The sequence below is a fragment of the Chrysemys picta genome, chromosome 4 (genome assembly GCF_011386835.1).
Source record: "Chrysemys picta bellii isolate R12L10 chromosome 4, ASM1138683v2, whole genome shotgun sequence".
Lineage (NCBI taxonomy): Eukaryota > Metazoa > Chordata > Testudines > Emydidae > Chrysemys > Chrysemys picta.
The window spans coordinates 68738202-68750380 of NC_088794.1; the positions used below are offsets into that span (position 1 = coordinate 68738202).

Below are 12179 nucleotides of genomic sequence, written 5' to 3' on the forward strand. Positions count from 1 at the left end.
CTGGTGCCTAGAACCGGCCCTGTTCACAGGAACCTGTGGAACAATGGGAGAGATTTGGGTCACTGGCAGAGTACCGACTGGGATATTGGTCTATGTAGGCATTTTAATGTAAATAATCATAAGCCAAATATTCTTCCATTTTAATTTTAAATAATGATGAAGACAACAGAATTTTTGAAGCTTTGAAATCACCTCTATCTTTGCCACAGGAAGCATTGTAACACCATCCATTGTCCCTTCAACACTGAAGTAGAGGGGATTTCAGAGAACACATTATGGGAATGATGTCTGCGATTCAGAGTTTTGAGCTTCTTTCATTATGTTGACAGTTAGGGAAATGATTTCTCAGTCCTCCAGTAATAAAGGCAGTTATCATCTCACTGGATGATTGTAACGTTATATTGATTGTAAGTAAATACTTTAGCCAGCTCTAGTAATATAAACTCACCTTAAAAATCAAATCCTTTTTTCCATAGCGAAACTCCTTCAGCTGGGCTTGGATCTTTTTAGACTGCAAGTGGAAGATAATAAATTAATCTTTAAAATCATTTACATTTGAGAACCTGTGGAAGAGATGACAGCAAATTCTGACAATGGAAAAATGAATTTAGCTCAGACAACAAAAGTGAAGCAAAATCAAAAAGTCATTTCTCTTTCTCTCTTTTTTTCTTTTGAATGCACACACATACATTCTTTGCAAGGACAGCATGTCTAAACCAATTATGGGACCCCAGGAAGAGTTAAAAGGTGACCTCCAATTAAAATACATTCACAAGCTATCACATTGTTACATGCAGTTAGTTTAACTCATCTATTTCAGACACAAGATTTTATTAAATGTTCACAGCTAAGCACAAATAAAGGCAGCATGGGTGAGAATATTCAGAAGTGTTTAATGACTTCTACTATTATGTGTTTATTTGTATTTTGTGTGAGTTACATTGTACAGATCATATAGACAGCTGGTATAAAGTCCACAAAGCTATGCTGATTTATGTTCTCTGAGGCTCTGGCCCAGAACGGCTTTTTTTTTTTTTTTTTTTTTTTTAATTTTAAGAAAAAATATTTGTTGTTAAACTAATTTCAAATCCATGTATTCAACTTTTCTTATATATTTTTAAAAGGTTTTATAAAAACAGGATCTGAACTATACTGAGTTCCTTTATCCACTGATAAAAACAACAAGGAGTCTGATGGCACCTTAAAGACTAACAGATTTATTTGGGCATAAGCTTTCGTGGATAAAAACCTCACTTCAGATGCATCTGAAGAAGTGAGGTTTTTACCCACGAAAGCTTATGCCCAAATAAATCTGTTAGTCTTTAAGGTGTCACCAGACTCCTTGTTGTTTTTGTAGATACAGACTAACACGGCTACTCCCTGATACTTTATCCACTGATATTTTCCTCCCCTTTATCTGAGCAGCCAGCCCAAATAAAGTATTTTCTGGCTTCACAATTGTAATAATTCTAACAGGTCTTCAAATTAGATACTATTGTAAAGTCTTAAGTACTTCATTGCCAGCTGTTTTGGAGTTTTTATTGCTGTGATGAGGTTTTTAACACCTTCCCTTCCCACATCAATTTGCATGTTTAATGACATCTTCTTCAAGGTATTGAATGATCTCAGATATTTAGAGTTTTGTGGAATGAAATTCAAAACTCATCCCAAGTCCATTGAAAAGGGACATCAACCTTGAGAATGACTTATCAAAGGAGTTGGCACATTCTCCATAACTGGGACCTTTTAAGTGAGGCCATGTCTACACTGATCTTTCATCATTAAAAATTTTGTCGCTCAGGGACATGAAAAAAACACCTCCCTGAACGACAGAAGTTTTAACAACAAAAAGCACTGCTGTGGACAGTGCTTTGTCGGTGGGAACCGCTCTCCCATTGGAGTTGGTGTTATGTTGTTGCTGGGAGCACTCTCTCCTGGCACCAAAAAGAAGCTACACCGAGTGCCTTACAATGGTACAGTTGTAGTGGCACAGCCACGCCGTTGTAAGGTGTGCAGTGTAGACATAGCCTGTGATTGCATATCTTTCTAAAAGATATGTTATAGTTTTGTGACAAGTTGTTGGGCTAGATGAAGGAATCACTGGGTGAAATTCTACAGCTTGTCTTATGCGGGAGGTAAGACCAAATAATCATAATGGGTCCCTTTTGGCCTCTAATCTATGGCTATATGAACAAAAATCCTAAGGCTCAAAACTTTTTGAATGGACATTTTAAAGTTCTGAGCTAACTTGGACCACTACAGTTTTCTAAATAAATGTGTCAATTTAAAAAATAAATACATTGTGGTTTCACGTGGTTATGAAGATAAACCAGGTGAAACCTTGCAGCTTTGCTTTTGCTTTGCTTTCAGTTTACAAGTTCATTCAGGCCTATAACTCAATATGAAACTCAGAGTTTGAAGACCACTCACAAAGTGAAACTGAAGAAAAGGTTCACCTGAAGCCGAGATTAGCATATTTCACCTCTACCTTCTGAGCTATCCTTCTATTCCACATTTCTTCCCCCCTCCCCCTTTTGGCCCCTATGCTTATTTTGGAGAACAGAATGTGCCAAGGCTCTATTCTAAGGAAAGGTCAGTATGGTTCTGTGGACTACCAGGTACAACCATTAGTACACTTCAATCCTACGGGTCAAATCCTGATCCAATTAAAACAATGGCAACACTGCTACTGACCTTAATGGAACCAGGATTTGGTCCTAAAACAATATGTAATCTTTCTGACATATACAGCTGCCACTGAACTATAGGAAAGTCTAAAAATCACTCCCTTAGAAAATTCTCACACTCAGTATCTCAGGGGTAGGGGGGTCTGCAGCATTTTCCAGTCACTAGTAACTAACTGTTTAAGGGTTTGTACTCCAATAACAAACCATGGAGGTCAAATGAACACATAAATAGTTACTTTATATTATATATATGAAAGCATGGTTGCTATTCCACCCTGAATTATCCTAAGAAGACTGAATAGAGGAAAGATGCCAGATTGGTGGGCACAGGTGTGAGGTATTATATTGTAAGTCAAGCTGAAGGCTAGCCTTTGAAAAGGAATTTAAAACCCTGAGCTTTGGCCCAGTCTTCCAGAAAGATTAAAATCAACCTTCAAAGGGAAAATGTCTCTTGCCAGCTGTACAGCTCACATAGCAATGCTTGCTGGCTTCACTACTAATCAACACTGGCATTTGTTAACGAGGAGACCTTTTGTCATGTCTTACCAGCTGATGTCTAAGACCACATTGACCAGCTTTTTCCTGAACATGCTAGTAGAAAACACTATGTCTGTTTTATAATTGATACTAGCAGCACTGTATCCCTGTGGCTCTTTGTCAGATCTGTAACTGACTAACATTCTGAGACAGTGTCACACACACACTTTTCAATCATGATGATAGTGGCAGCTTTTTATTCAACATTAGACTTTTTATGCTGTGCTAGTTTTTAGTGTAAAAGTCCCAGTGATTCTTAGAGAACAGCTACAGTAAAATAAATAAAGGTTTATACTTACATTAGTATCACCCATTTGCTAATTGCACAACTAGCTGGTAAAATTAATATTCATAGAGCTAATTTCATCCCTAGTGGAACTCCACTTAGGTCAATGAGCTGACACTGGGGGATGTGTTCACCCTGTCAGAGTTTATGAATGTAACATAGGATTCTGCCCTCTACCGTGTCGGTGCAAGGAGGACACAGAGAATTTCTACCTTTTCTTCTCCCTTTGCAGTCAGCAGAGCAGGATTTCCAAGTAGCATTTAAAGGAGAAAAAGAAAGGGCAACCTACTACCATGCCATTCCATACACCTCAGCCTAAAGGGATTTTGTTCTACTATCAGAGGGAGTGACACACCATCATCCACCTAGTATGTATGCTTCATTCTGCATATTACTCCTATTCAGAACAGAAGCAAACAGTGTGTATTTCCCTGTCTTACCCCACTGTATCCTGGCAAGAGTACAGCACCAAAGCACCCACTGGGCAGCATCTCATCCTAGCTGTGCTGGCCAGGTTTAACACATAATTCATAAAGACTACCTATAAAGCTTAATGTCCTGGCACTTGAAAAATAAGGCACATTCACAATCTGCTATCACAGGCTCTTTGTATAATCCAGAGTTCAGTTCTTTGAAATTCCCTGATGGCAAGGCATACTACACCATACTATACTATGAATTGTACTGCGCATTATAAGAGTTCCATTGGTTTCTCATACTGTACTGTATGTTAATAAATGCTTTTCAGTTAGGTCACATATTGTTGGGCTAATAAATTAGTAGTTTGTTCATGGGTTAAATCCTAAATTCCTTACTTAGCTTTTACATAAATCAATTTCAGAATTGATTTGAAGGCAATTTACTAGGTAAAGGACTGAGGAAAAACCTCAGAACTTGGCACCATAAAAATTAGTGGTGTATTTCATTAGATGCACTAAAATATAGTGCCTCCACATAAACTGCCTCCAAATTTAATTCTATTTCATATTGTGCATCAATTTGAAAATAATGTGAGAGTATGTGGAGATTACCAGTAAGTCTCCTCCGACCTGCTGGTTTGAGCCATAGAAACTAATGAAATCTCTCTACTGCTCTCAACTGTGATCATCCTATACAGAGAATTAGGCCTGTTGATCTGGATTGCAGGCCACTGCCTCACCCCTCCTTCAGAATTGTCTGCCATGCCTCCCTCCTTAGGGTTTCATTAGAGAAAGTAGAGCTCCCCAGTATGCAAAGTGAAGTCTGGAGTGCTTTTGCTGCCTGTAATCCCAACCCTCCCTTGTGAGGTGGAACCAATGCAATTCTCAGCACTTTAGGTTCTTCTGTGTCTGCAGAAGCAGGAAGACACCAGCTGGTCCATAAGGAAAAATGTTACAGTTAGATTTCTTAACATCCATGTGTACGATTCACAATGATTCTCCTGCTGTTCATTTTGATGAGAACTCCACCTCAACTAATCTGGTCTCTCATGTAAACAGATATTGAAATAGAGAGGTCTTTTTAAAACACATCTTACTTTTAAAAATGTATGTTACTTTAAGAGGGCTCTAACTTGAAAGATACGCCAATGAGAATTTTTAGAGACAGATTGCAAGCAGTTTTGATTCTGACCACTTCAAACTCCCAGAATAAAGACAAGATTTATTGGCAATATACCGATTGACACTGATTTCATATCAAACACTGGAAAGTCAAATTCCCTGTTTTCCATTTAAATGTAGAGGTCAGTGCCGGTATATACACAGTTATGTTGCAAATATTCAAACGTATTTAAATAAGATGCAAAGCTAATAGAAAAAAATAAAGTTAAATAATGCTAAAAATTCAAGATGTGATGAACCCCAAGGAAATTAGCAAGAGAGAAAAAAAAATAACATCATCATATTTTTAGGCCAGGACTTAATTCTGTGGTATAAAGGGAGAGAAAAATACATTTAAAACCAAATACTGTAGAGTAAACCAGAAAGATACGATGATGTAGCTTGAACAAAGTGAGAGAAAAGAATCTATTGCTTCTGACTGCTGTAGATTTCTTGGATACAATGGGCTAGATCTGCTGCAGTATAGCCCAATTGAAATACATGGAAATCAGTTATTTAGACTATGTATCTGGCTGTATAACTTTGAAAATACAAGTTTTCAAATCTTTTTCTGAGTTAAAATGTACTTGATTCAAGTGTGATAATTCTGTGGTGTTCTAGCAACAAGCATTGACTTCTGCAGACTCATCAGAATGAGAGAGAAAAGTTTTATTATTAGATCATCTTGCCTATCTTCTTGGCAATGCATAATTGTTCCCTAGAGTACACTATTGTTGATGACTCTTCTTTATTTTTATGCTTCTCCAGTTTGATTTCATTGACGTTACTCATGATTTACATTACTGGGGCTGGATTCTTATTTGAGAATGTGGGAATCAATAGTAACTCATCTGACTACTCCTGTTGACTACAGGGAACTACTCAAATAAGTGCATAACTTTATTCACTTCAATAGCACCCATTAGTAGCTAGCATGACCGTTCATATGAGCAAAAATACTTACATGTTTAAGTATTTGAAGAATCAGGGCTTTTATATTGTCTGTATGAGATTGCCAGCTCTTTGGCAGAGGTACCATTTCTTATTCTAAATTTGGTAAAGTGCCATGCATGGATTTTTAAATCATACACGGTTTTAACATTAAAAATAATTTCTCCTGTTCTTTATTCAGAATTCTTTAAAATTATTCAAACAATGAAGTTATTACTACTTTTTGGTATTGGGGCCAATGGAGAAAATCAATGCTTTTGAGCCTGGGATTCAGCAGACAATCTCCTCCAATGACCTCAAATCTAAATGTATGGATTTACTTTGTCTAAAAACGGAGACTGTATTTTGTTTCCTGATGTATGCTTTTGTCATGGGAGCAAATGAGAGGAGATTTTAGATGCATGGGCTCTTTGAACACTACTGTCTCTCCAGGTGTGTTAGGATTAGAACAGTAAAATTCTACTCACCTCTTCTGCATGAATACCACAAAGCTTGTTTCCCGACAGGAGTTTGTTTTTCAGGCTTTTGTTCTGAGAAAAGAATATGGTTTTGCTATTGAGAAGTACTAAAATATTAAGGAATGCTTTAAATATTTTAACATGTTGGTTTTATTTTTTACTAGATATGATCTTCAAGATGTTAGTCAGGCCACAAATAAATATGAAGCCAAGATAAATGTATAATGGTACAGTATTCAGAAGGCGGGTGGTTTTTGCATTAAAATATTCATTCACAGAGACAGATCTGCACACTATAAACTTTCAAAACACTATATGAATTAAGCTGAAAGACATTTATTTAATCTCAATATGATGAGAAAAGACAGGGGGCCAGATCCCCATCTAGTATAAATCAGCATTACTGAGCACTGTCTTCAGTGGAGCTAAGGCAATTTACAGCAGCTGAGGTCTGGCCCAGTATCCCACCATTGAACCCTAAAGTCAAGATTTAAAGATTCTTTTCATTGTAAAATTGTTTAATTTAAAATTGGCACAAAGCCTGAAACATTAAATGCTGAGTCCCCTCATTTCACTCCCACCATTCAACCTTCTTTTCTACCATAGCAGTTTTAAATTTCACTTATTTACTGAAATGAAAATTGATTATAATGTTAATAAAATGAAATTTCAACTAGCCTAGTAATATTCCCACACACTAACTTTTTTTCTATATTCTTTCTTTTTGCTGATATCGTGCTATAGTTGATAGCCAAGGGTATTTACCTTTACAGATTCCCCACTAGGTGATTAGCTGCCTAGCTTTGAAAATTATTTTTGCTCTCCTTAAATTCTTCCCTCTTGAATTAAGAATGCAGTCAGCCAGATCCTGAGCTGGAGTAAATCAGTGTAACTGTGACAAAATGGAGTTACACCAATTTATATCAGGTGAGGATCTGTTCCCACCTTTTTAGCTCATTTCTCTTGAATGACTTTACCATGCTGAATTCCTCAAACACATTACCGTAAGAGCTGAACAGAATTCTATTTCACTATTTTTATTTCAATTTCCTGTCCTCATTATTACACTGCAGCCCACAGAGATTCATATTTTATTTGGTGTGGGACATTAAGGAGCCTTATGAAAAACCTAAAGTAGTTTCTAATGGATCTTGGGTTTTTTGTTTTTTAAGTACCACACTAGACTAATATAGAGCTTGCATAATTTATACTAAGGACCTGCATTTTTTATGTATTAACAATCTTTAGGAAATTGACGAGCTGTGCAGATGCTGTCTATCTGGGATTGTACTGTCAAAGAGTGCATGTGATGGAGGTAACAGGGCAGAAATGGCTTAACAAATGTTACATACCCATATTGCTAACCCTTCAGGGAAATTTCATTAAGTTATTTTCGTATACATGAGCCAGTGTAATGCATACTGTAGCTATACTTTTCAATGTTAAAAAACACTATCAACAATGTTTCTACAAAGCTATATATTGTACTCCAGCGTGTAGCCATGGGCAACACCCAAGAGAGGCAAGAAATGAGAAATGTTAGCAGCTCAACACACAGTGTTCTCAACAGGTCAGCACAAAGGGCAGGGTCAACACCTCTCACATTAAATCCTGCAAAGTCAGTGGATCTCCAAAAAGTTTCCCTAGTAAAGATTCCCTCTCATCATTTTATTGGGTGAACAGGAAGGGAATCCTGCCCCACTTCCTGCTTCCCCCCCTAGAAACAGACTGCTGGAACTACCTCCAAACCTCATAGATCCCAAGGAATCAGTCAGAGACTGTGCTTCTGCAGAGCTCTCGCCCCATAGCCCTCCTCCATAGCAGTGCATCTCTACTGGAGCGGAGGCACCCAGGAATCTCTGTGTTCATATCTGCACTGGAGGTCCCCTTTAGCAGGAGGATCCCACCTTCAGAGGACAGGTAATAAACCCTGATGTCAAATCATTTTCTCTTAGCAACCTGCAAGGCCAGTAGAAAGATGTCCATACCCAATGTTGGGCCATCCATTCCCAACTGCTTCCACTGCAATGGATCCTGAGCCCAAAAAAGCACTCTCCAAGAGATCTTAGGAAACGAGAAGTCGGTGTTGTGGAAGGGGTGGGTGAGAGCTTCATGTGTGAAGGAAACTCTATGAGTGTAACTTGGGGGCAGGGCCAGATTAAGGGGCAGGCTACTCAGGTGATTTCCTGGGGTGCTAGGCTTTGGGTGCTGCTTTTGTTGTTAGTGACAAAAGGGGAAATAGAACGTTTGAAATAAAATGTGTCAGGTATTCTGTATGTGGATTCATTTTTCACTAACCTCCTAGAATGTTCTGGATCTTTGTAGAATCTCTTATATGATAGGGATAAATCATGCATTCAAGTTGTGCATCAAAGTCATGAAATAGGCTACATATGCAATAAAAAAATAAGGTATTCAAAAGTTTAACAAATGGAGGTGGGAGGGGGGAGTGCCAAAGACACTCCTTGCCTGGGGTGTCATTTGGTCTTTGCCCCTTGCCAAAGTTGTTAACATTTTTCCCACTGAATGCCTTTCGACTGGCTATTTTCTGATGTTGTTTTGTGTAGATGCTGAGAATTTAGTTCTCCCTCACTGTAATACAATAAAGGCTAAATAGAAACCTTCTAAGGTTTTCCTTCCCTTCCACCTCCTCCCCTCATATTCCTCTTTCTGTGTGTTTCCTGGGGGGTTGTATTTCTAAAAAGAATCATTTAAAATTACCAGAAGTCAGTTTTTAAATTGTAATCTATGAATACAAATCACTTACAATACTGCCTGAGGCATTGCCAACATGTAACAGGTATACACAAGTAGATGAAAATAGGACTGTGTGGACTATGGGATGACATTATCTGTATAGGAAGTACATTCATTTTGATCTGTACTTAGTTATGGACCTGCTGTGGACAGTATTTATATTGAGCATATTTTACACCTTTTGAAGTATTTGGTATGGTGACCCATTTCCCCTAATTGAACACGAAAAGGCAAAAAGATAAGAAGGAGCTATAAGATATCTGCATCTTTAGGCACCTAAATACCATTAAAATCTGGTCCAGAATTATGAAGTGATAGAGACAACAATAATTATCATACTTTCCCAGGGAAGGTGAATATGACTACTCCTATTTTACAGATGGGAATACAGGATGAGTGGCCTGTCCAAAGCCACATAGCAGCTCATCGGCAGACCCAGGACTAGGACCCAAATCTCCTGTACCTTAACCCTGAAACACTGTGCCTCAATAAAGACACAGATTTACTTCTTCCCAGACCTGTCCTACCACACAGTTTAAAAGAGAGTCTCTCGTTTCAAAGAATATTTCATAAAAAGAAATCAATGGAAGGGGTAACTTTGCACGGTCACATCCAGAATGCTTAAACTTTTGGTCCACAATAAAGAATTATATGTACTCTTATTTCTTATTAGCAGGTAGGATATTTAAAGAGGCTGAGGGAATTAAATACCAACTCCCATTGACTTTCAATGAGAATTCAGCTCTTAAATCCCTCTGACTTCTTGAAAAATCCTAACCAGCTCTGTTACCCTTGGCTGTATTATTTGGATTAACTCTGTGGTCTTCGCTCAGTGTAAAGAAGTGTGAAATTTTTAATGTAGTTGGAACAGTAAAATTGAAGAGGGGGGGGGAAGAGAAAGGGTTTTTAAGCCACAAAAAGGAAACCTTAAAATGCTGAGAGGTGCACTCACCACAGAGAGGTGTATTCTCCGCAAACAATGTGGCCTGAATTTTAGTAGGTAAGTAACCAGCACAGCTGGCTTTTAAAATGTTTTTTCTTGACAGGTTGTCAGGTGCCTAGAGATACACAGCCATTCTGTTGACTCACCCTGGCAACCAAATTAAGTAGGTCTCATTAGCTTCAGCTCCTGACTGTAAATGGGACAAGAGTTGCTCTCATGGCAGAACTAAGGGCCAAGGCATGAAAAGAAAAAACATAGGAACAGGAGGAAGCACTGACTGAGTCTTGTGTTTGTTGTGATTTAAGTTAAATGTAAACTCCAGAAGGTGAGTAAATTCAGACTGCAGCTAAGTGGGAATTTTTCAAACAACCCAGCTTTTTGTCAGAAAATGACAACTAGTTTAAACAAAAACTTTTCATGGGAACGTACCACTATTGATAAAGCTTTTGTTGAGGGAAGGTTTTTCAGTCCAGGATGAAGTTTCTGGACAGGGGAGCAGAATGGGTGGGGGAGCATTCATCTGAGATATAGGACACCCACATTTAAGTCCTTGATCTGAACCAGGCAGAGCTAGGTCTCCCACATCCCAAGTGAGTGCCCTAACCACCAGTTTACTTGTAGTTCTAGGGTGACACTCTCTCTCTCTCTCTTTTTATAATTTTCAAAAGGTCTCACTTTCATTCCAGAACAGAATGGGCATTTTTTCAAAATCTCAAAAATGTTCACAAGATGGAAAAACCATTTTCCACCCAGCTCTAGTTCAGCCCAGGGCCAGATTCTCAGCTGGTACAATTCAGCCTAGCTTCACTGAAGTCAGTGGAGTTTCATCAGCTGTCATAAGCTGAGAAACTGGACTAACATTTCTAGTGTGTACACGTGTGCGTGCATGCAAACATGCATGTGCTATGAAAGAAGCACACTGAGAATGCCTCTCATGTACAGTGACTCTTTCTTACTTTTCACAGGGAACACCTAACTCCCCTAAATGGAAAAGGTGTTGGGAACAGTTGGGAAAGCTGGGTATTTCAATAGCTACCCTTTGATGAAGAATAGCTTCTCTGATGAAGGGTAGGTAGCCCCTTGAAAGAATGAACCCAGAAAGATGGATTATTCCTCTTTAAACCATTCCAGCTGCAACTGGTCACTATTTTTATAGTGTGGCTTGCTGGATCTAGAAAATCTAAATCAAAGGGATTAGAAAAACTGAAATAAAATAACCGTGAGCCCATTCTCCCTGTGCTAATGAACCATGAACATATGGAAACCTAACCCACCACCTTTGATTCATTTAGCACAATGTAAATTTATTACTGAATAGTAATGGCATTCTCTAAAATTTTGCATGGGAAATATACTGGCATTTGAAAAAGAATATTAATTGGATTCAGTACATCAATTTAGATTTAAGTCTATGTCTCAGTGGAAAACCTGGAAGCTTTATTTGTGAATTAGACATATGCAGTTTTTACCAATGCAAAGAAATTCCCATGCTATTTGAATTCCCTCATGTGCCTTTTGCACAATTCCTGGGTAATGACAAAGTACAGCATCTTGTTTCACACACACCTCACCCTGTTCCTCTCTATTACACACTAACACAGGTTGCTTCTGCAATGATAAATAGTTTCAAGTTGCTTAAAATAGGTGTTCACAGTACTACAAGGCAATGGTATTATACTGCAGATTCTCTCCTGTGCAAAGATATGTTTGTTGCATCAGAAAGGGGGAACAAGTTTGGCCACCTCAATTCTCATGGTGCATTTACTATTAACTCCTATTGCTATTTATTTGTACTACCATGGCACCTAGCATCCTTAGTTGTGGACTAAGAGCTTACAATCTACATAGAAGACAAGAGATAATGGTGGATAAAGACAAACAGGGGGAGCATTAGGAACCAATGAGATAGTTGCACTGGTCCTGGACCATCAGAATAAATTAGAGCAGTTTAGGAGCCATTTTAATTTATACTAACTGGCT

The 12179-nt window shown here is 38.2% G+C and overlaps 1 protein-coding gene across 4 annotated transcripts in view; it reads right to left on the bottom strand.

Moving 5' to 3' along the window:
- The window catches only part of LUZP2 (leucine zipper protein 2), a 458345-nt gene that overhangs the window by 108927 nt on the left and 337239 nt on the right, over nucleotides 1–12179 (bottom strand). For all 4 annotated transcript variants that reach the window (XM_065592548.1, XM_065592549.1, XM_005300314.5 and 1 more), the window contains 2 exons: nucleotides 6509–6571; nucleotides 449–511 (listed from right to left, as the gene is read on the bottom strand). In XM_065592548.1, coding sequence (XP_065448620.1) covers nucleotides 449–511; nucleotides 6509–6571 — 126 coding nt within the window. The remainder of the gene's footprint in view (nucleotides 1–448; nucleotides 512–6508; nucleotides 6572–12179) is intronic.